This window comes from Thunnus albacares, chromosome 8, assembly GCF_914725855.1.
Source record: "Thunnus albacares chromosome 8, fThuAlb1.1, whole genome shotgun sequence".
Classification (NCBI taxonomy): Eukaryota; Metazoa; Chordata; class Actinopteri; order Scombriformes; family Scombridae; genus Thunnus; species Thunnus albacares.
Genome location: NC_058113.1, coordinates 21,986,992 through 22,011,246, shown reverse-complemented (window position 1 = coordinate 22,011,246; position 24,255 = coordinate 21,986,992). Strand labels below are relative to the sequence as shown.

The 24,255-nt window shown below is 42.6% G+C and overlaps 1 protein-coding gene across 2 annotated transcripts in view; it reads right to left on the bottom strand.

Moving 5' to 3' along the window:
* cicb (capicua transcriptional repressor b) overlaps positions 1–17,612 on the bottom strand; it is a 35,609-nt gene extending 17,997 nt beyond the window's left edge. For both annotated transcript variants that reach the window (XM_044360044.1, XM_044360045.1), the window contains exons 1-2: positions 17,361–17,612; positions 7,312–11,330 (exon numbers count right to left, since the gene is read on the bottom strand). In XM_044360044.1, coding sequence (XP_044215979.1) covers positions 7,312–11,197 — 3,886 coding nt within the window. In that variant the 5' untranslated portion in view covers positions 11,198–11,330; positions 17,361–17,612. The remainder of the gene's footprint in view (positions 1–7,311; positions 11,331–17,360) is intronic.
* Positions 17,613–24,255: the final 6,643 nt, after the last annotated feature.

Genomic DNA, 24,255 nt, shown 5'->3' with positions numbered 1-24,255 from the left:
GCTTTTAATATGCGTATGTATGCATGTCTCTACCCCCCAATTACATCTGTCAAACACCACGTGACCTCGCGCAAGAAACTTTTCCTCCTCCTCTTTACCTACGCTGGCACTATGCAGGCGGAGCGCCGCCTTCGCTCACTCTCCCATCCCATCTCTCTCATCCCTTAATTCATCTTCCACCCCTGTGCTCTGTGTCTCTCCCTCCCACAACCCACCATTTGCTCCGTCCAATTATAACTCGATCCACCAGTCCTTTGCAGTTACCATGGCAACAGCTATGTTGGGCACAGGTCCCCGTGTCGCCCGTGGTCACCAGTCTACCACTGACCATCACCACCTATTGCATCAAATTGAACTTCGGCAATGGACATCCAGAGGGACGGCTCTGTGGGAGCCAAAAAAGAGATTTCTTTTGAGACATTTTGTTTTAGTGTCCCTGAAAGTTAGACTTCCCCCTAGTCCTTTCCTCCTTATTTCTTTCAATGTTGCAAAAGAAAGACCTTGAGAAACCTCCCATCATTCAGTATAGAGGCGAATTAAATTACAGTTATTGCAAGATGGATAGATCTAATCACCCACAAAACACACGTCACACTGACGCGGCTAAACATCAATTTTCTCTTCTCGACAGTGAACCACTGAGGAGAATACGTTAAACAAAAACTTCAAATCAGTGTTCGAAGACCCTAAAATCCCAATCCACTGTTTGAAGGAACTTGTAATGTTTGGGTTTGGCCATCTGGGGGCACTACTAGCCTGCAGATAAATGGCCAGCAGACGGGCAGCACCAGAAACCAAGTGCAAAGACTAGTATGGAGCAAGAGATGCAAGGAAAGGAGAGGAGGAGGAGGAGGAGGAGGAGGAGAGTGGGATGAAGAAGAAAAAAGAGATTCCTAAGCAAAATATACACTCTTCTCTTTCCAAACTTTGGGATGTGAGGAAAATATGAAAACTGTGATCTCCTGAGAATAATGAACATGAGTTTGACAGAAACCCTGAAGAAGCAATAAAAAAATCTGAATCCTGTTCTAACTTTACATTCACACTGTCAAAGTCTTGGAGGCATCTCAGACTAAGGAGTCCCACTGCACCTGTGCATTTTGAGAATCTCCCCAAAGTATGCTTCGCCCAATAGGAAATAGGATTATCGTTGCACATGACTTTTATGGTAAGTCTTGAGGGCTTCACATGTGCTTTGGTGCCAGTCTAGATGGCTGTGTGATCCAGATGTGGTTGTTGCCATGGCCAGGGAGGATATGCAGGGCTTTAAGCGTTACGTAAAGCAGGGGCGGGAGGGAGTGGGGATGTTATTCCCGGGTATCCGTATCCGGGTAGACCAGGATGAAGAGAGCGAAGTGGAGAGGAGGGGAGGCGAAGCCACTGCAATGCGATGGAGTAAAGGGTTAAAACAAATGTGTCATAATTTTTTAGGTAAAAAAAAGAAAACAAAAAACAAAAATGGATGGCTGGAGAGCAGAGAAAAAGACGTATCCAAGTGCAAAACAACACTGCGAAAAAAGTGTATTCACGTGTACTTAAGGGAGTGTGACATGTTTACTCAGTGTTGCACAAACTGCGTGTGCATCTGCATGTGTGTGAGTGACACAGAGGGACAGATATCGACAATTATGGACACTTAATAATATACAAAGGCGGTGTTGCAATTTTACTTTCCATCGTTTGTAACTGTGGATTATTGATGTATCTGTAATAGTGAAAAATGTCATTTTGAATGTTGACAGAAGGAGGAAAAAAAAGAACATTTAGGATGCAAAAAGTACAATGAAAAAAAAGTGCTGCTCTTTAAAACGCTCACACTAATAATTATGCTCACAATCACAGTCATGCAGCACAGTATGTGAAATGCCGGGCAGTGTCATCATACAGAGAAAGCTTGTGTTTCCATTTGAAACCAGGACTCGAGTTCAAGTGAACAAATACGGAGCACTCATTTAAGATCTTTACAACAACAATGGCATCCAAGTCCTCTCTACAGAAAGAACACAAAACACACCTTCCTCACTTACTTCATGACCAGAGTCATAAAAGTTGGCCACTCAAGAATGCAACGTCCTCAGTGCATGCAAGGAAAACCAGTATTAAGCGTGGAAATAGCTGTTGAAAATATGATTGTGGGCCTGAAATACTTCAGTCACTGTTAAAATAATTTAGAGGTAACCAATCCGATTTTCCAGGATCATTTCTCTTTTAGGGAATGTTGACTAAAACACCCAGGACGGAACAAGAGGGAGCCAACATAATGTGTTGGTGTGTAAACACATGTGAGCGTGCTGAAGTTTCTCCTCTGTCAATGGAAAGTGACACAAGCACACGTGCCACACGCACACCACACACACACTGACACACACTGACACACACACACACACCACACACACACACACCACACACACAGGGTCTTCTATTTCTATTTGTGAATATTCTGTGTTATGTACAGGCTACATCAGTGTGATGTTTGCTTTGTTGCCATGGCAACAGACATTTGGCGCTCACACATCATATCCGGTACTCAATGATTGACGCTTGGATACTCTGTCTCATACACACACACTGCATGCAACACACACGTGACACCATAAAAAACAGTCTCATCCTTCACCTTGTCGCTAACAGTTTTCTGCCTGCTCCTCCAACAGTTCTGTTTTACAAGAACTTATGAGGACTCTTAAGACGACATTTACACGTACTGACTCATTAGCGCATCTTCGGTGGGAAAGCACATACACGCACGACATACACAGCTTTGTCTTAAAAGTGTGTGACAGTTGAGGAGCTTAACTGACATGGGGGAGTGTTGCAATCTTTCTGAGTGAATTAATAAAAAACACAACATATAAGTGTGTATGTGTAGGATTACTCTATATAGGTTTGTAACATACACACAAGAAAAGAACTATCAACTACCTATTTCTGAACCGAAAGAAATTTAATTCAACTCACTCCCTTCTTCTTCTATATCATGGTCTTCTTACGCATTAAATCTGCACTTTGCTAAATTATCTATAAGGTGTTAGAACTATATTGGTTTGCTGAAATATCAGCCTAAATTAACCACCAGATATTTCACAGTGATTTAATTCACTCCTGATGAAATGTTCCTACTTGAACACAGAAACATGCCCACCTTCAGTTTGCACATTTTCTAATTGTTCGCTTGTAGTTTTTACAAATATCTTTAATTCAAAGACCTGATATATTTTGGAATTTCCCCTACCAACCCAATATGTGTCAGTCATTGAGTTGTTAACCTACGTAGGATTTTAATAATCTGGGTGTCATTGGAGATTTTTTTTTTTTTTTTTTTTTTTTTTTTAATATTTTCACGTTCACATGAACAGAATTCTGACTGACACCAAATCTGTGTCCTTTCTGGTGTAAATATAATCAAATAACAAGCTACTCAATGTGTACTCTGAATCATATTTACTACCATTACATGAAGATACACATATTTAATATGCAAATATATTTCAAGATCAAGAAGTGTCAACACTATTTCTGCAGAGGGTTTAGAGTACCGACTCTTTTTGTTTTTGCTGAACAATTTCCAGTGACTCCAGAGAATGAAAATGAGTCAAGATTTTGTTGTATATTTTTATAATAATGTATTCTAACAAAAACAATGTTCAAGATCATTTGACAAAAACTGACCGAACATTTAAAGCATTAGAAAATTAGCTGTTTATCGTTGCTCACATTTCACAAGCTGGTAAGAAAATACCAACACCTACACAGACTTGCAAATCACAAACATACCACACATGTGATTGCACACACACGCACGCACAGACTTTTATACTTCCCCTCGTATTTCACACTGTCCTTCGACCATATGCAAAAGCTCACACACCCTCTCTAACTCAACAGAAAACACCCACATGTGCTCCTCACTCAAAGATCTTCAAAATAAATGCACATGCACACGGGCAAGCGTGCATGCACTCGCACAAAGAGGTGCTATTCATTCATTCAGCGTCCTTTCAGCTGCAAAAAAAAGGGATCTGAGTAGGGACCGTACACTCAAAATGACAGCGCTCCCTTCCCTGTTCACTTCTCTGCCACACTCACGAACGTCTGCACAGCGGTAAGTGCATACACACTGGGGGCAAAGGGGCCATAGTGAAGTGAATTACACTTGCTTATACTATATGTCCATATATAACAGAACTAAGAAATAGGTTCTTATTTTCAGCTGATGATGAATAATGCTCTCTAATACACTCTCTCACACGCAGACACACACCATAGTACAGCATATTCCCACACAGGAGCTTCAGAAACAAATTCTTCACACACCCACACAATACACTGAAATTTACAACATATAGGCCTAGGCCTGTTTCCTACATACACACACATTTAGAGTCAACCCACCTTAGTATTACTGGCCACAAATGCTGCCCACACATTGTTTCACTGTATCGTTACATGAGTCACTAATAAACAAACAAACAGATGAACATACACACAGCAAGAGTCAGCGGAAATAGTTTGTAGTGAGTAAGAAGATAATAGTCTCTGGGGTCAGGAAGTCAAAACCAACACACACCCCGTACTAGGGGTGTAACGGTATGTGTATTCATCCCGAACCGTTTGGTACAGGATGTTCGGTGTGGTAACAGACTTTACTCGGTTCGGTATGCTCCCTGCCCCAAACTGAAACATTTACACAAAACTTGTTTCTGAATTCTCCTCTTTTCCTCCTTCCTCTGTCTTTATTCATCCACACTTGTCATCCTCTCTGAGGCATTCCTCATTCTCTTTCTGATCTAAACCCCATTTTTTTTCTCTCTCTCTCTCTCTATCTTTAAAGCACAAAATCAAAAACAAGTTGGTGGAAACAGTCCATAACTGGCCGACATACATCTAGCCCACACGTTCCATACCCACTTTTGCTTTCGTCTTTAAATGTTAATTTCTTGTGCAGCACTGATTCAAAGCAGGGAACAGCTAGTCCCTGACAACACTTATTCCTCTTCACTCCTCCATTCATTTCTTTCTCTTCAGATTGCATATTTTTCTTATCAAATTTACCAATCCCTTTCTATTATAAATCCATGCTATTGCACTGTCTTGTCTATATCCTGTTCGGTATGATTGCTACCACTCAACAACAAAGTTTCTGTCTATAACGACTTGGAATATAAGAGGGACTCTCCAATATCGTCAAAGCTAATCCTGTATAACGCATCGTCTAATCCCTATAGAAAACACAAAAACACCAAAGCATGCATGTCCATGCATACATATTCTCTTTTACTAACTCTCTCTCTTTTTGTTTCTATTGCTCTGTCTCTCTCTCGCTCTCTCTCACGCTCTCTCACACACACACACACACACACATAAATACACATAAATAATTTTGCATCCAGCTAGTGTGTCCCTTTTCCATTTGCATTTAAAAATCTAAACCAAACACAATTTAATTATTACTTTGGTAATTTTGTTTTTCAAATACCAGTGTTTGGCTCTTAAATATAATATTGCTTTTCAAATGACAGTGTTTGGCTCTTAAAAATAATATGTGACACAATCACCAGATAAACCAAACTTTCTTTCTCCCAGTTACCGGAATGGACCGTATGAATTATTCTTATCTCACTGAGTGCTGATTAGAAAATTTTAGTGAATGTATTCTATTTTCAGTCATCAACTGTGATTTCAATAAGCCTACACTTGACCTGGTGAATCACAGGTGCCTGTTCCAGGGCTTACGTGGACCATGTGACCAGCTTTAGCATTTAGTTTAGTGTTACCAGCAGACATGAGGATGGTGGACAGACGACAAGAGGAAGCCATATGGGACAACAGCATGTTGGCTAACAGCTTCTTTCACTGGGCATCAACACACACACAGGTCGTGGCATGTTCATGTGAATCTAACCTTTTATTACACTGTGGGTGTGATCTCTTCTCTGGTAAATTACTAAAAATGAAAAAAACATTATTCAGCATTTTAGTACTTTTTATGCTCAAGACTACTGACTCTGCTGGTTGTTAAACTGAATTTGCCTTATTTAATGAATGAAATACAACACAAAATATTAATGACTGGCTGGTATTTAGCGATCACAAACACACAGAGAGAGAAAACAAATCACTAAGCAAGGTCCTTTCTATTTACTATTTTATTTTGCAGGAAAATTAAAATTCAGGCTTAAATACAACTTCCTCTGCCTCTCTCTCTCGATCTGTGTGTGTGTGTGTGTGTGTGTGTGTGTGTGTGTGTGTGTATGTGTAAAATAAAAAGAGAAACTTGTAAAGCTACTCTTACAATTTTCCTAGCCTTCTCCTTATTTTAATATTTGTGCCACTTGCAGTAATATCAACCAAATTCACATCTCTCCTCTGGTACTGTTCTCAAGACGTAGCTACACTATCACTGCACTTCTATGGGGAGTCTGAGTGAAAGAATAATTGCCGTCATACTGAAAAATATTAGTTTACCTGTTAGTTCAACACTAGTAAACAGAGCATCCGCAGTCCATTCTGAGTTGATACTGTGTGTTTTGGTAGTTGACACTACAGTGACACAGCTAACAAAAAATATATCCTTTCATAAGGTATGAGACAATCCTAAATACAACCGAGTTTAGTGAATATACTCTATGGGTAACATGCAATTAAATTATAAAAACAAACCACAAGATATTAATTACGCAGAGAAAAATAAAAAACAGAGAGCCTCTCACTCTTTCTGCCACACTACTGGGGATGCTGTAAAAAAATCTGTCCCTTGAGGTCTTTAGGTACAAAAAATGGGGTTTCAATAAAAATTGAATAGAAGAAAATATTTCTTTCATTTTTAATTTTTATATATAGAGCTGCAATTTGATATGTCATATAGGAATAAAGTTTGACTTGAATGATATTTTAAAAAGAACATATTAACCGTGTAAAGGAAACTATAAACAGAAAGTTTGAGTTTAGTGCAATTATTCCTCACTTTGAAATAGATACACATTATAAAACATTTTCAACACATTATCCCTAATTAATGTAATGTATAAATAATTTTATAATCTATATTGTACTATTTTCTGATCGACAAGATACATTTTCTTTTAGGATTTTTGCTGTTTTTCATTCTTTTACCACGGTTATCATGTAAAAGGAGTATTTCTGAAGGTGCACAGAATCCACAATTCATTATTCTTATTCCACATAATTCCTGTTTCTTAACTGCAGCCCAATTAAGAAATTGCAACTAATTTCTCCATAGTCTCAAAAAGTTTTCCATATTCCTTAAAACTCACATACAACATACACTGACACATATGCAGCAATTCTCACCTGTGCCAGGACGTCCCATGATGATGTCCTTTCGTGGGACAGGATGAAGGCTTTCCGCTGGCAGGATCAGGGGTAGCAGTGCAGTGGGAGAGGGGTGACAGGGAACTGGCTGCTGGACATCACCCCCAAACCCTGTCCCCCTGTTTTTCTCTTGTTCTCCAGAGCTGTCCGTGCTACTTGGAGCGGGAGCTGTTAGTGTTGTGCTGACGGTAACTGAGAGGGCTTGCAGGGGGGTGGCAGGGATGTCCGTGGTGGGTAGGGAAGAAGGTGTTGGGGACACGAGCACCAGGGTTTGGGCTGGGCTTCGCAAAAGGACGGTGCCGTTGGGTACTGTGGCTGCAGCAGCATTAATGGGGACGGGAACCTGGAGGCCAGAAATTGGCTGAGGTGTGAAGGGGGTAATGCCAATGTCTTTAGATAAGGGGTTTTCAATCCCTCCTTCATTTTCACCTCCTTCCCCTCCTCCTTTTCCCAAGGGACATTCTGTAAATTTTGCCAGTGGGACTTCGGGATTCCTCACAATGACAGGGGAGTCCCGCAAGGCCTGTTGGGATACAGGGACCACACGACGAGGCCCTCCATCGGGAGTGAGAGGAGAAGGGGGAGTTGGAGATACCAGCAGAGGAGGAGGGGAGACAGCAGTGGAGGACGGGGGTCTACTTGAGGAGGGGGTGGTCACTCCTCTTGGCCGGGAGAAAGTGGGTGTGTGTGTGCGGGAATGTGAAACTGGTGTCTGTGGGGACAGCACCCTAAAAGAGTTGTTGAGGTCCCCTTGTTCCAGCTCTGTCTTGGGTGTGTAATCGTGGTGGTGTGAAGGGAGGGGTGGTGGAGGTGGTGCGTCTGGCTTTCGTTTGCTGGGGCTCATGGGGACTGTAAACGTCAGATTGCTGTGGAACGAGGGCTGGATGCCTGAAGTGTGTCTCTCCCTTTCTCCTCCTCCAGCTGGGGTTGTTGCCTTATTACCCCCTCCCCCTCCACCCCCCGTACCACTGGGCTGCCTGTGCCTCCGGTGTTGCAGAACCGGGGAGGCAGTAATTGGGGAAAAGTTTGCCGGCCTGAAGCCGAACAGCGGGGAGGGTGAGGGAGAGGGGGCAGGGGAGAAGGGTGACTGGTTGGAGATGGGAGAAAAGGACGGGGTGCCAGAGCGGGAGCTCCCTAATGACACCAGCATGGTGGCAGCCTCACACTCATCGAAGTCAAAGCGTGACGACAGGTCATGGGGGAGTATGGAGGGGAGGACCAAGCGGGGTCTGGAGTCTCCTCTGCTACTTGTCTCACTGCTCTCTCTTGAGGTGTCATCCCACTCAAACTCACTGCTTGCTCTGCCCCGCAGGTCAGAGGGGGTGACGGTCCCTGAGCTGCTGCCTCCTCCTCCCCTCTCCCCCCCAGCTGCCTCCATCTCTTTGGTCCTCATAGACAAGTGTCTAGAGCAGTATCCTCGACGCTGAGACTCCTTCATACAGCCCTCTCTGGAGCACAGCCTCCTCCACTGCTTACCATTGAACTTTTTGCGGATACCATTAGGGGTGCACACCACATCGCCCTTCTTGTATTTCTGCTGAGCCAATGACAGGGGAGTCCTGGAGCGAGAGGAGGTAGAGGAGGACCCCCCACCAGAAGTGGGAGTAGGGGTCTGGGTGGGAGTGGTCTTGGCTGGAGGTAGGTTTGGAGGGGTGTTGTTCATTTCAGACCCCAGTAAGGCAGGGGAAGGGGGTGGCTGAGGACTAGCCAAGGTGGAGAGGTGTGGGGGTCCCAGACCTCGCACCACAGAGAAATGGGGGGAGGAGGGAGGGTAGCCACTGGATTTGGAAATTATATTTCTGTGCTGAGAGGTTCCAGCATTTGACTTGGGACCTATGGACAGGCCCATGTTAAAACGAGATACCTCAACGTCTTCCTCTGGGGTGTTTGGCTGTTTCTGTCTCTCTCTGTCGGAGTAGTTATCTCTGCAGCCATGGACTGTGCTGGCCACCGCACTAGAAGTCACAGTGGGGGAATGAGGTGGTGGATGTACGTTTCCATAGGGATGCCCAGCTGCAACCCCTTGATGTGTAAAACCATGGCCCAACCTTGCTCCCCCTCCCAGTACCCCCATTCCAATACTCAACTGACACACTTCCCTTTCTACCTCCATCTCCTCCCTCCGCTCCCTCTCTTCCCTTTCCCTCTCCCGCTCTCTCTCCCTTACCCTCCCACCATCCAAATGTGGGACCTCCCAGGGAGGAGTGAGCAGTCTTAGGCTCTGTCGTGAAACCCATACAGTCTGAGCATTAGCTTTCCTTTTCTCTTCCTTGTCCCCCAACTCTCCATCATCCAAAGTCTCTCGGACTTCACTCAGGAGCACCTGGTAAGGGAACGAGACACCGGGGTGGGGGTCCACCTGAGAGACGATCCCCTCTCTATACAGCAAAGGACCCCCCTCCTCTCCACCAAAGGGAACACACACTCGGGTCCTGACAGCCACAGGTGCCATCCCAGGTGGGGGGGCATCCAAAATTAACTCTACAATGCTCTCAGCCCCCAATGATGATGTCATCCCAGTTCCACCATGAAAAGGGTATTTAACAAGGGTCTCCGCTCCTTGGAGCTGGACTTCAACAGTACCTCCACTCACCCTACGCACCACTCCAGGTCTGAACACAGGGGAAAGGGGACATGAGTCTCTCTCCTTAAACCCTCCCTCGCCTGCAGCCCTAACGCCACTCTCCCTGGCCCTCTTTATCTGGCGAGCCAGGACTCTTTGATTTTTCATGCCTTTAGCCAGAGCTTCAGCTAGCCCCTCTGAAAGACTGGCCCCTTTAGCGTGTGAGTTATGGAGGGGAGCTGGGATGTGGGAGTTCTTTTGATGAAGACTTGGGCCAGTTGCTTCCATCACGTCCAGATCAGCTGAGTGCTCACTTGCTGTATCAGTGGATGAGGAGCGCACTGAATTAGGGGCCCCCTCTGACTCATTTTCCCCAGCTTGGGACTCTTTTTCCTGGGAGTCTGCTGTCCTGAGAGCCCTGTCATCCATGGAAACAAAATGATTTGCTTCTGTAGCTTTACTATCCACAGTTTGCACTAATGGCTGATTACCTGAGCAATTATTACTTCTACTATTAATACTATTGATAAAAGTACTATGACTCCCAGCACTACTGTTACTACTGTTAGCCATGTTGTTAAAACCACTTGTAGTGTTACTGTTAGTACTACTGATACTAACATTTATCCTTTTATTAATGATATTACTAATATTGTTACTATTCTTGAAATTATTATTGGTCGTATTCAGACTATCATTTATTTTGCTGTTGATATTGCAGTAACTGTTGTGTATAAGTGCAGGGCTGGAGGTAGGAATGGTAGTCAGAGAACTTGCGTTATTAGCAAAGTGCTCATATGTGTATTTCTTCTTGGGTACACGAGCCTTAAAGGTGGCTGTTTTCCTACTAGAGACTGAGCCTAAGTTGGGGTTGTGATTGGTGGTCAGAGGGGGCGTGGTTGTGGAGTGTGGCGCTGGGGCAGAGGTAGGAGATGCTACAGTATCAGTGGACACAGCTCCATTTCCATTCATGCCCACCGTCTTTTCCTTTCCTGTCTTTTCATCTGCTTTTTTTACATCCTTCTCAGCTGACTCAACAGGTTTCCTCAGCTCGGTAGACTCCTCTGTCTTGGGGGTATTGCTGTTTGTGATTGGTTCTTCGTTAGAGTTGGCCACTGCAGGCGGGGTCTGCTTGCGTGTGGAGGGAGTGTTGGGTGTGTGCTGTGTGGTTTTGACAAGTGTCTCCTTCTTGATTCTTTTGGCATCTTTCTCTTGGGGAGGCTGAGAGCCCCCTCTCCTTCTCCCTCCTCTGCCTCTAGTTAACGGAGGAGAACGCCCTCTGTGTTTCTTTAATGGTCTCATCTCTTCTTTACTGTTCACAAAGTGCTGCAGATTGTGTGGCACTCCTCTTCTTTCACTTCTAAGGCACTTCTTTTATCCTTTGTCTTTCTCTGCTTTCTTTCTCTTTTTCTGTCCTGCTGTCCTCTGTGTATGGCTGGAAAGGAAGAGGGAGACGCAGAAGACAGGTGGTCATTTATTATCTTCATAATCAAAAATTGCTGAGAATAAAAATGACGTCATACCTGGAAGTGTGCTACACTGCACTGGCTATCACATTGGCTCAATATCTGACGTATGCTCTCATTCACCCTCCATCTCTGCCGATCCACTAGAGTGTGCGTTCATGCATGTGTGTCTATGTGTTCTTGCCATAAGTATGAGTTTGTATACTGTATATATAAAAGCTAAATTCAAACATTAGTTATCCACCATTTTAAAAACTTAACAGCAACATTTAAAATATTACTGTTTTCATGAAGAAAGAAGGGTTAGGGTTCTCTCTAAAGAACCCATATTCTTTTCTAAAAATCAGTAATCCTCTTAAGACTGTATCATCACTAGCTTAAAACAAGATTATTAGTAAAAAGCAAAGAAATACCTGTTTTTGTTTTGATAGTTATGATGAATTATTGATTTATTTCCCAGGTAATCCCTGGTAAATATGTCTGAGATTGAAGTTTAATCTGGCTAACGCGGTGTAAGTATGATATAATTTGTATAGTGGGTTATTTATTTAGAAATAAAAGGTCAGCCAAAAATAAAAATGGGACAAAAGAAAGACAGAAAGAAAGACAGAAAGAAAGAAAGAAAAGAAGAAAGAAAGAAAGAAAGAAAGAAAGAAAGAAAGGTAAACATCCAAGGTCACTCACTTCAATTTGTCTCTCACAGAATCCAAATGTCTGCCTTTAATGAGGCCTACATCTCTTTAATTTAAAATGCATGCAGAGACAAAAACACTCTATCTAACACGCACACACATACACAATTGAGTCTCATACTACAGGTCGCCTGATCTCCCAACTGTACTCCCTCCAGCTACTTCGACATGCGACAGGGTAGCTTTCTCACGCTATGCAGCATAGGCTCCATGCTGCGTGTTCAACTTGGGATCGCAACAACAACACGGCATTTATTTTGACTTCAATCAGGAGGAAAAGGACTGGCAGTGGCCTGGGTGAGGTCACCCTACAACATGAGTGAGAGAGAGAGAGAGAGAGAGAGAAAGAGAGACAGAGGTAGGAGTATGCGGCTGTTTGTTCAAATAGAGTGTTCTTGTGTAGTCACTGGGAATTTCCACAGTCATTCTAGCACTCGCTGGCCCTCTCACTCTTTCTCGATGTCTCAGTCTTTCCCAGTCGTCTTTTGTCATTGTCTCACTGACACTCTCTCACACATGCAAACACACACACACACACATGCGCACACACATGCACGCACACACACACACACACACACAAACACACACACACACACACACACACACACACATTTCAACAAAAAGACAATATAATTGGAATAATCTGCCATGGTAAGATACGCCCAAAATGAGAGAAATTAAAAGGCTGGCACAGGATCAGGCACACTCACTGATGCAAGATTACAGGCTAAATACAGTCACACACACACACACACACACATGCACACACACACACACACCCCTCGACTAAACTCAGTAACTCACTAACATGTGCAAATGCCTACATTCCTACAAATAACACACATAAACCATAACACACATTAACACACGATGTATACATGCACAGACATTCTCTCCTCGACATCGGAAAAGTTCATCACACATACATAAGGTGACCTTGTTGTTAACTGTTTGCTCGCTGTAACAAACAACGTAAACCAGTAACACCACGTCCCCTTCCTGCCGTACAGAAAAGCATGTCTTCCAGGTCCTGAATGACTAATAAATAACCTGAGTCATTCACACACTCTTAACTGACTCTCTATTTTGACCTCTGCCCTTACACACTTTTTACTGTATAAACAGAAAATAATTTTGATTATTGAATCACAATTTTAATAGTCCGTTTTTCATTATTTCATTATTTTTGTTACAGAATGTCAATGCACAGTAATGAAATATACACACATTGATCATTTCTATGGTAAATTTGGTCAACACTGACACAAATAGTGATACTGATGGTTTTTATTTCATTGCAGTAGCAACATGTATGTAGTTTCACATCAACATATTGGGCATATTTTAATAAAGAGAGAAGAACATAAAGTGGAACACCACATATAGCACATTACTCACTCTCTAATTACAGTAGATTTTTTATAAATTCCTCATATAAATTGACCAATCTTAGACAAAGAAAGGGAAAAAAAAGAGAGAAAACTCTGACTGCAGGAATGTACCTCCTACCACTATCAGGCCAAGTGCCCCTTCATGAGAGTAGACGCTGAGGCCTGGACTGGGTATGCTGGTCCTGTGGAGTTACTGTAGTGCATTGGAATAGACAGGAAGGAGTCAGGGCCACTTGGCTGACTGACTGGTTGACTGAATGACTCCGTAGGATCTGATGTTAGCTTAGAAAAATGTGTTTGGTCATGCTCATGGCCTCCTAAAATGCTTTAGGCTTTGGCTGATAAGCTGGCAGCAGGCATGTGTGTGTATTCGCATTCTGTAACTTTGAAGGTACTGGACGGCACAACGGAGTATGTGCACAACATGGAGATAACATTTTCTTTTTAGAATAAGACATCAACCTATCTTTATTTTCAGTGCAAAGTATTTAGTGAGGCAGCTTCCCTGCTCCAGTCTAAAACAATTTATTCATCACAGGAAGCCTCATGAGATTTTTTAACTTCGAGTTTGATTTTAAAAATATTTCAGCTCTTCAAATATGTGTACCCATTTGAGGGTCCATTCTAAAAACATATGTTGCCTGTACAAGCATCCCTCTTGTCCACAGAATTGTATTTGAAATTCCAGACAAAATACAAAGGTTGCCAAAGACACCAGATATGTTATATTAAATTACAGAGAAAAGTGTATGAATTTATGCATGAGGCAGCTATAATTTTACATTTGATGAAATGGTGCTGCCACATAATAAATGGCATGCAGGATTTGAACATTTGACATAGTCCTTAAGTCCAAAGGATAAAAAGAATTACACAATTTGTGCTCAACAAACATCCCCTAAATTGAAAAAAGTGCAGGCTTTTAACTCTTATTGTTTATAAGCTAAAATCCAAGATGCTAAGACAAAGCCTATATCAAATTCTATTCTCTTGGGTGTTGTTTTCAGCGAACAAGTTGTTAATCAGAAATTATGACCAAAAATATAAAGAAAATTATTGTAAAATGTTAATTGTCCTGTGGGCTGAACCCAGATGAAGTGGAGGGGAGATCGGTCATATTTTAGGCAATTCGAGAAGTCTACACCTTCCGGTATTAGAGCAGGTTAGGAGTGAGATATTTACTGGTCTGGTCTGCAGCTAAATCCTGAATAGACAGATAGTCGACGGCTATCGTTTCCATGGCGTTGGACTGGACTCCTCCTTAAACAGCAAAAAGATGCTGTTTCACCCAATAAATATACAGGGCCACACAATATATCCCCCCCCCCCCCCCCCCCCCCCCCCCCCTCGGCATAGCAACATCAAACTTTACACACACACACTTAACATTCTCCCTGGATTTTACAGTGCAGTCATGCACTGTTAAAATCTCCCTTGGACCTATATACTGTCTCACACTCACACATCCATTGTGCAGTATAAACACTCCTGCCAGAACAAGTTTCACTTTTACATATAAACACGTGTAAAAATAAATAAAAATGACTCTTAGGATTCTTAAATTTCAAGAATATAAATCTAGATTTTTATGCATGTAGCACTTTGCTGGTGATTCCTTTACAGGTTGGACGAAGGTGTATGCGTGTGCCAAACGTCAGTATAAGAACACACACGCATACACACAAAAGGGTCATTCATAAGAAAATCTCTTATCAATGTCAACACTATAGAAAGGAACATTTCTACAATATTTATTACTGGACTATACAGCCCTAATAAACCCCCACATTGATGCCAGTTTATTCAATCAGTCGTAGGGAATTTTGCCTATGCCCCACCGCAACATGGCACAGGATGTGTGTATGGCAGACGTGGGGGCATACGAACTACTTAAAGTACACAATGTATATGACTGTATACTGCTGCCTTCAGGTTGTGTCTACCTTGTTCAATGCTGCATTTGCACTACATGTCAGTGTGAGTGTATACGTAGTTACCAGGCACACTGCAGCTCATCCCTCTCCTAAAAGCGTTTTATGGGTGTCTGTATGGGCGCAGGGCTGCAGCGACGGGGACAGGGATGGAGAGAGAAGAAACATGCGATGGTACAACAGAGAAAGACAGGAGTACGGCCGTGATAGTAAAGCCTACCGTGGCCCTTACACTCATGGCAGCATGGCAAGGCGGCTTTGCCCTTAACTGGGTCACCGGGGACCACACTCATACATGAAACAGCAAAAAAAAAAAAAAAAAAAGGAGAACATGCTCTCTGTTACACACACACACACTTTGGTTTATGCTCTCATGAGTGAGTGGGATGTGATCGTACAGGCAACATGACACAAGTAAAAGAAAACATTTCGTTATGGTATTTTAGGCAAAGCGAGAGGGCGAGCTGTGAAGTGTGTATGTGCGGGCATGCAAGTGTGTGTGAGTGCGTTTGTTATGGAGAACATCCATTGTGACGTAGTATGAATACTGGCAGCTGTTTAGTGGTTGGCATATCTGATTGTACATATCATATCAATAAAAAGAGAAACATTGAGGCCTGGAATTTGTGCATTCTGGCCCCTATTGATCAGGAGGCTGTAGCATAGATCAGAGGTGACTGTTCCTGTTTGGGACCAAATGACAGAACTGCCAATGCCACATAAATGGCCAGCTGCTCTACAAGCTATGCAAAGATGCCTACACCATTAGGGATTTGTCTTCTGCGTACACAAGTGCAATAATGAAGATATGAAGAAATGCATGCATGCCACAGATGAGGACACCAAAAGTACAAATGTAAAAAAAAAAAACATTAAATGCCTATTATTGAAAATATATTAAATGACACAGATGACAAAACTGTTTAAAACTGCCCAGTCAGAGATGTCAAAGGGTGCATCGACACTGATTGTAGGATTGCAGTGCAGAGAAGTGGAGTGTCGGCGAGGGAAAAGCCGAATGCATTCCCGGTTTCACTGCGCTGATCTCTGCGAGTACTACGAGAGGAGATACACAATGTCAAAGGAGTATTATGACTCGAGGCAGTCAGCCGGTCTGCTCTGCGTACGGTGCTCGGTAACAAACACAAACAACCGGTTTCAAGTGACGTTTTATTATCCAAACTAGAAAGGCCTAAATCTTCCTCACACAACGATGTTTGGCATACAAAATATCCACTACAACGCTAATAGTACACACACGCAACCACTCCACAGAAGCTTCCTAATGGAGACAGTAAGGTGACACTTTGTCTAAACGATTTTTAAAAACTTGGGGGGAAAAAAGCAGAAACCTTTTCGTGTTGGTGTTTCGCTCTAGTAAGCAGCTCAGTAACGTTAGTAGTAGTGGTGGTTGTAGTAGTCGTAGTACGCAACGGTGGCAGACTACTAACGTTAGTACCCACATAATAACACCGTCAGGAGCCAGACCACAAGGAAACGGAATGTTATACGCTCTCTTGTTGTTTTTCCTTTATCTCCCAGGTAAATTGTGTTAACACCAAATAACCTTGCGTGGCTATTAGTAAACATTTGGGCTGCAATGCTGCAAATAGGTCGATTGTTTTTACTACGCTAGCGCTGCTCTCTACGCAAAACTGGAAAAACTAAGGTCACGGAAAAGTACTCAACATCAACCACAAGGTTGTAATAACGACTGACGACAGCTTATACGTTTCCTAGTCGTCCGTGGGACTGTGGTAAAAACATTTGAGAAAGTTTTTAGGCTGTTACACCCCCACCCCTCCCCTTTCTCTCGGCTCTTCCTCGGCTCGCAAGCGGTGTCACTCCATTTCTTCGGACGGTATCAGAACAACCGACGACCGTTGGCAGTTGATTCCCAGCTCGTGCTAAGTCGTTGCCCCTGAAATTTGAAAATTAGTGTCAGTTGAGCTTCTCTACCTTTCGCTAACTTAGTTTCAACTCACCAAAACAGAGCTTTTCCCTTCGCCAGAGAAAGATTTATGGTCTTATTTTGCTGATGAGGCGGCTCGCACAACTCTCGGTAACATCCCTTGGCTGTCGGCTGTGACGACTGTGCGGTCCGGACTCACACTTTACTTTTCCTCCGCAAAACATGTCTTTCCCCGACAGAAACTCAAACAAGGATATAAAAAACTATCGGTCTTCTTTTCCACTACAGTCACAAAATGGTGAATGAACCACTAACAGCTGGGCGAACCGACCAATCAGAGGTCGCTGACAGGTACAGTAGCCAATCAGCGTCGGCGTCCCAGACCAGAGGGCGTGGCCAGCTGTCAAAGTCCAGTTGACAGACAGTGGGATCCAGCCAATGGGGTCGGGGATGCTGAGCCAGACCGGTGTCCTGTCCCAAACTTTACAGTATCCAATCAGAGCTTCGGGAACCATAGGAACAGCACGAGGGAGGGCTGAGAGGAGGGAGCAGGTAACCGAGAGCCAATAAAAAGGCACACATGCCCCCTCCTCTTCTGAAAAGGAGTATGTTTACCATAATTGACAGCACAAGTGCCATCCCTGAGCAGACGGTGATAATGCATCAACTCCTCTGCTTGTCCAAGAAAGAAAGTTGGTGCAGCAGGATTATAAAGCCCCACATTGCGGTTATTTTCTACTCTGTGACTCAGCATCCAAACTGTTGGGACTGTTCAAAAGTGCATTCTTTTTTATAAACCATCACTTAGGGAGACTAAGTGAAAGCACGGGGACACAGAGTGGAAAAGGAAACATGGATGCACGTTCAGAAACTTTGTCTAAGGAGCTGATAAGTTTGTGTGGTGCAGCCGACGCATCGGTGCCCGTTGCAAACCGCTCTCCCTCTCCCTTTTCTCTCAGCAACAGACGCTCACTTTCTCCGCTCGCAGCCAATCACGGCGCAGCCTCTGACGTCGTAACCTCTCCGCCCCGCCCACTCCACTGAAAGTGAACGGGAGCTGTCTCGGCTGACGTCACTTCACCGGCAGGCGATTGGGCAGGTGTGAGACGTCTCGGGGCCAATGGGCGCGCGCAGCGGTGATGTCATCACGAGTGTTGCCACCAGCTGGACACAGGGGGCGTGGTCTGGCGTAAACTCGGCTAACCCCATGTTTGTAACATGCAGGCAGGCAGCGGTGGAGACGAACCGGTGTGCTCAGTACCGGCTGGAAAATGTGCATGTTTGAGATGATGGCACGTGTGTGAGACTGGCAGTCCTGCACGTGCTCACTCTGCCGTGTGGCCTATGCATTGTGAACTTTAACTTTTTTTTCCACAGAAGAAGAGAAAGCACGCTACCTTAGAAAAGATATAGTGTCATAATAGTAAACATTACATAATCCTCTGTTCTGTGTGTAGTAGGGGACCAGACTCATGCTGAGACAGACGGCCATGCGGGATCTCACAGGAGCAGCGCCTCCTGCCGGTGTGATTTGACGCATGCATGCTGATCTCTCACAGAGGCATATGATGGAGGAGAAGAAAAGATGTGTAGATCTAAGAAAAAAAAAAAGACACCAAAGTTACGATTGGCTGAAAGGAGCTGTGTGTTTTTTAAGTACATTCACCATCTGTGTGTGCGACATGTGTATGAGTGTGTAGACAGAGAAGGAGAAAGACGGAGAAGGCTGGATGTTGATTAAATGTTGATGTAGAGTGACATCTAGTGGTGGTTGTTGAGCACTGCAACAAGTTTAAATTGCTAAACAATTCGTCCACAAAAATATCTCAGAAGTTCAGTATTTTTCTCAGGACTCCTTTAAAACATCTCAAGTCAGGAGATTAATTAATTTTTGTACCTTTATTAGGTTTTGATTTATTTGGTGTTGACTACATTGGTCACTATCAGTCGCTTAGCGTGTCCTCCATGTAGTAATGTATGTAGGAGACCTATCTGTTATAGGAAGAGTTCACACTGAGTTACCAAAGGAATAAAAAGTATAACCTGATTGATAATGGTATTTATGAGAGGTCTGATAATTATTCATGGGCTGACATTTCTACATAAACACATAACATAAATATTATATGAGAATCACTTACTGAAGTTTACTGAATAGGCCATTTTAGAGTTTAAAAATCAACTGTAATGGAGACAAATTACCTCAAACATATATATTTTAATGTGATTTATCATTCAAGGTCTAGCAAAAACTATGTTGAGAGATGCCGCTCACTGCAACCTGTACAGGTTCACATATCAACAATAAACTGGACTGTAAACACTGAAGAGGCTGCACAAGAGAGGGTGGTAGATGTTTTTTTATTTTCATTTTTTATGACAGATGAATCTGTAATTCAATCCAATTTAAAATACAATACAATACTTGCACACAAAGTATACATATATAGTTCATTCACACAGACAAAGGCAATCAAAAAATACCAATATGACATGTTATAAAGAGATAAAATACACAAGGATTAATGGCAGTGGCCAGTCTGTAGCTCACCCACAATATCCAAACATCACAAAGGCACGTATTATGTAAAAAGTGGCAAAAATGCATTTTATCAGTCTATACACAAGGTAAACTTCACAAGTCTAATGGCTTCTGGAATAAAACCAAACATCGTTCTGTTTGTTTTACATGCAGGTGATGGCATTTAGTTAAAGTAGCCATTAAGGGTGGAAAGCATGATAAAAAAAGGAAAATGGCAGGACTTAGTGTGGACACTCTGGAAACAGCATCGGGGGAGAAGGTGGACTTAAAAAGTGACTGCACTGTCCAAACAGCAGTCCACATTTCAGGTAACTACAGAAGGATGCAGCTCCAGTGCTGGATCTGGAGTTTTGTAGCTTTACTGGGCTCCGGACTGGTGATTATGACGGTAACAATCAGGATACATAACATGGCGCATTGTCATTGCTTGTACTGCATATTTATTGTATACTCTATATTTATAATGCCCAAATATTCATGTTTCATGTCAGTAAGTGAAGTTTAGGTCATGTTTAAATTTTAGATTTGGTCACATGATGACAACGGAGCAAACTCCATCCAAAGAGGAAGACCGTGAGATGTGATTGAAAGCTCTGAAAAAGCAAGCAAGTGGATGTTGAGTAAAGAAACTACTGTTACAAAGGTCAAGAATGGAAATTCATACTCAACTTTCATTTATGTATTTCAAATATTTATTTATATGTTTGTATTGGTGTTAAAGTTGCTGTTTATGTTTATATAACCTTCTTTATCTTGATTATACTACTTATATTAATTTATTTTATCTAATAACTATTTGCGTTTATGGTGGCCCCATCATCCCACTATGAGAATCAATAAAGTATCATTTTATATGTCGTTTTCATCTCTTTTCCTTGCAGGCAACCCCTCTGACCGCCCCATCTCGTTAGCAAATCCCCCACCCTCGTCTGTTACCCCAGATCTCCTCTCCCCCACTTTTCCATGGGAGCCTGACCTCTGACCTTCACCCTTCACCCTCTCTCTGTGTGCTCATCACTGGTCTGTCAGTCAAACACTCGAGACCCTCCTCTCCTGCTGGGCTCTGCTGTCAGACCGGCCTCAGGTACAGACAGCAGCAGAGAAAAACAGAGCGAGGGGAGAAGTGGAGAAACACCATGAGTCTGGGAGAAAAGAGACACGGTGATACAAAATCAGAAAAAAAAAAAAAAAAAGCTCAGCAGCAGTCTTATCTTTCTCTTTCCACAGTCTACATTCCGCTCCCGTCTGTAAACTAACCCCACACAAAGCCAGAGACACACCAGGAACGTGTCTCACCTCAGCATCTCTTAAAGCAGACCCTCACGGTAGCATAACCCCCTGACCCTCACCTGACCTCTCAACCCAGCCCAGTTAGCCCATGCATGTCCCATCAAACCCCCCCCCCCGGACAAGTGATGAAAACAGAAAACTGAAAGACTAAAAAGTTCTAAAGACAATAGCTTAGCAGTCCTGGAGATAGCGTGCTCCAATAAAACGATAAAAACTAACAATAAAACTCAGATTCTGGAGGTTCAGGGTGGATTTCAAGTATATATCATCTGAAAGCCCGTCTTTTACAATCCCTGGAGCTACGGATTATTGTTACCTCATAGGAATGGAGTCATCAGAGAGGCCCAGCAAAGACACACCAGTTTAAGATGACTTTTTTTTATCAGCCATGCTAGCAGCATGACTCTCTGGACGGCAAGGTTGGTCGGTCAAGGTGATCCAGACTGAAATATCTCAAAACCTGCCATGTAAGTTTTTATAGACATTCATAATACCCAGAGGATGAATCTTAATAATGACCTCACCTTTTCCTTTAGCACTACCAGCAGGTCACATTTCTCTTTTATCCAGCGATGTCTTAACATCTACGTAGAATAGGCAGAAAGTTTTATATACAGACATTAATGGTTATCAGACAATGAATCTAATGACTTTGTTAATCCTCCAACTTTTCCTCTTTTTGTGGTTTTTGGTGAAATGTCTGAACAACTATTGGACAGATTGCAATGACATGTGGAGCTGACAGTCATGTCCCCTCTCAGGATGAACTGTAATAACTTCCCTTAACCTTTTTACAACTAGCGCCATCATCAGGCTACAATTTCAATTTGTCCAATACTTTGTTTTATAGTGAACATTTAACAGATCATTGTTTTTTTCCCCCAAATTGTTCTTATTTGCACATAATTAAGCTTCTATGCATGATTTTGCTTCTTGTGAGTTTTTATAGTTTCAGTCAGGTATTTAAGCACATTTGTCTGTTAGCCACCAGACTGGCCACACAGACTGAGGCAGATTCTTCAAAAAACATTCTTATGTAAGGGGCCAGAAGTCTTTGAATAGATTTGTTCTTTTAATTTTTTTTACGCGGTACATGTGCACTATTTAACCAGGGCTTTTAGGAACAGAGTGTGTTATTGAAGGAATGGGCTCATTGTGTATCAAGTGTCAGCAGAGGACAAGCCTCCTACTATAGCTTACAGGAGGAGGCAGCTAGGAGTCATCTTGTCTACTAATGTCTGATAAATGCTCCCCTCAGACTCTGCAAGGTTAAGGATTTGGGGTGGGGGGGGGATCATGCCAGCACACAGTGGTATTAAACCTGAAGATAAAACCAGTTTTAGTAGGGGAATGTCACCACAACAGAAATGTAGAAAACTGTGATTGGCTCCACAACCCTGATAAATGGCTAGAAAAGGCACAGGGAGCACATCATGGTGTCATTAAAGTCTAACACGTGTGTAGAAAGCCTGCATCCATACAAGCTGTAGTATGGAGAACAGTAAGCCCTTGTGCTCGCTGCATTCTTGTTCACAGTAACTTTACACCACTCAGCTGTTCCTGGGGGTCCACGTCACGTCCCGAAGCAGTAGACCGGACTCTCTCATGGACAGGCATCCTTGGATGCACAGATTCCTGCCTGCATTCAAGACAAGATGAGGAAAACAAGCCCAGCGACATGTGCATTCAAAGCAGTGGTTGACAATCTGTTTTTATCATCACTTTAGTATTTTTTATGTTTCATTTTTTAACTTTTGCATTAAATTTTTCACTTGTACAACATTATAGCATGCCACTGTATAACATTGTTTCATAAGCATATTATATAAAAATATAAATATAATGTAAATTTTCCAGAAATAAGTTTTTATTAAATTAAGTAAAAATGATCTGTATATGACCTATATAATACATACCCTGATATTACTTTGTATTGGTACAAACACAATATTTATGGCCTTATATAAATCTTGTTGCTATCATGTTCATGTTGATGCTTTTAATGAAAAGTGCTCTATAAATAAATCTTAACTTACTTATCCACAGATCAACCTTATCAGCCTCTCATAACTGCATATTTAACATGATTTTTTTTTAATGTATGTTACTTATTTATTCCATTTTTATGTGACTGTAAATGTAAATAGCAATGTAGTTTATGTAATTGCTGCCTCTTTTTTATGTGGTGAAACCTTACTAAAATGAGCAATAAAACATGGAAATGAATAAATCTTATGGGCCCTTCAGTTCCCTTTTTAAAGGCGCATTAGTGGGGTCCACTTTGGAAACCACTGATTTAGTAAATAAAAAGGACATGGATCAATGTTTTAGTTGTATGAGGAAAGAGCAGGTTAGTGCATGTTACGAGTCATCTGCTTTGTGTTCATTAAAGGGGCTGTAAACAATATCAGCATTTTGGCTAACTTCCTGTCCGTTCTTGCAGTTAGCGCTCCCCTCCCTCCTCTCCACACATGAACACGCAGCTGTCTTCGTCACAGCACCTTACACCATTTGGCACAGCTGGCTAACAAACAGTTGTATAGCTGCTGCAGAGTAAAATATAGCTCACCTGTGCAGTAGCAGTACGGCTAGCTATGCATCGCTTTTCAAGCCCTTCAAAACTTGTAGGTTTTTCCACCAATTGAAGGCCACACTGAAATCAATGTGGTTCTTTCATGACTCCTGTCTCTTTCTTTTCCTGGCAGCTTTCTTTTCTTCTTTCTTTCCTTCAGCCGTCGTAATTCACTTGGTGTATTTGGTTGTGTAAGATGTTCCTGGGAGCATTGTAATCAGTAGCTTCACCTGTTCTGTGAGGGTCATTCATACTGAAACTCTGCTGCCTGCCTGTGAACGCTCGGAGCCTCTCTGCAGAGTTCTCTCTCCTGATTGGATAAAGTGGGAACAGGAAATGTATTTCCTGGTTACTGCAGAGTGGCGGGACTGGGAGACCCATGTTACTGACCAAACACTATCTACCAGTGATGGTTGTTAAAAAGTAAAGCTATGTAACACTTATTTTAAGTGACAAGTGAGATTAAGCAGTCTGTGAATAAAAGAAAAATAAATTAAAAAAAACTTCTCCTGTCAAATGTACTCATCTTATAGGCAATTAAATAAATAAAAAATGCATCCCCAC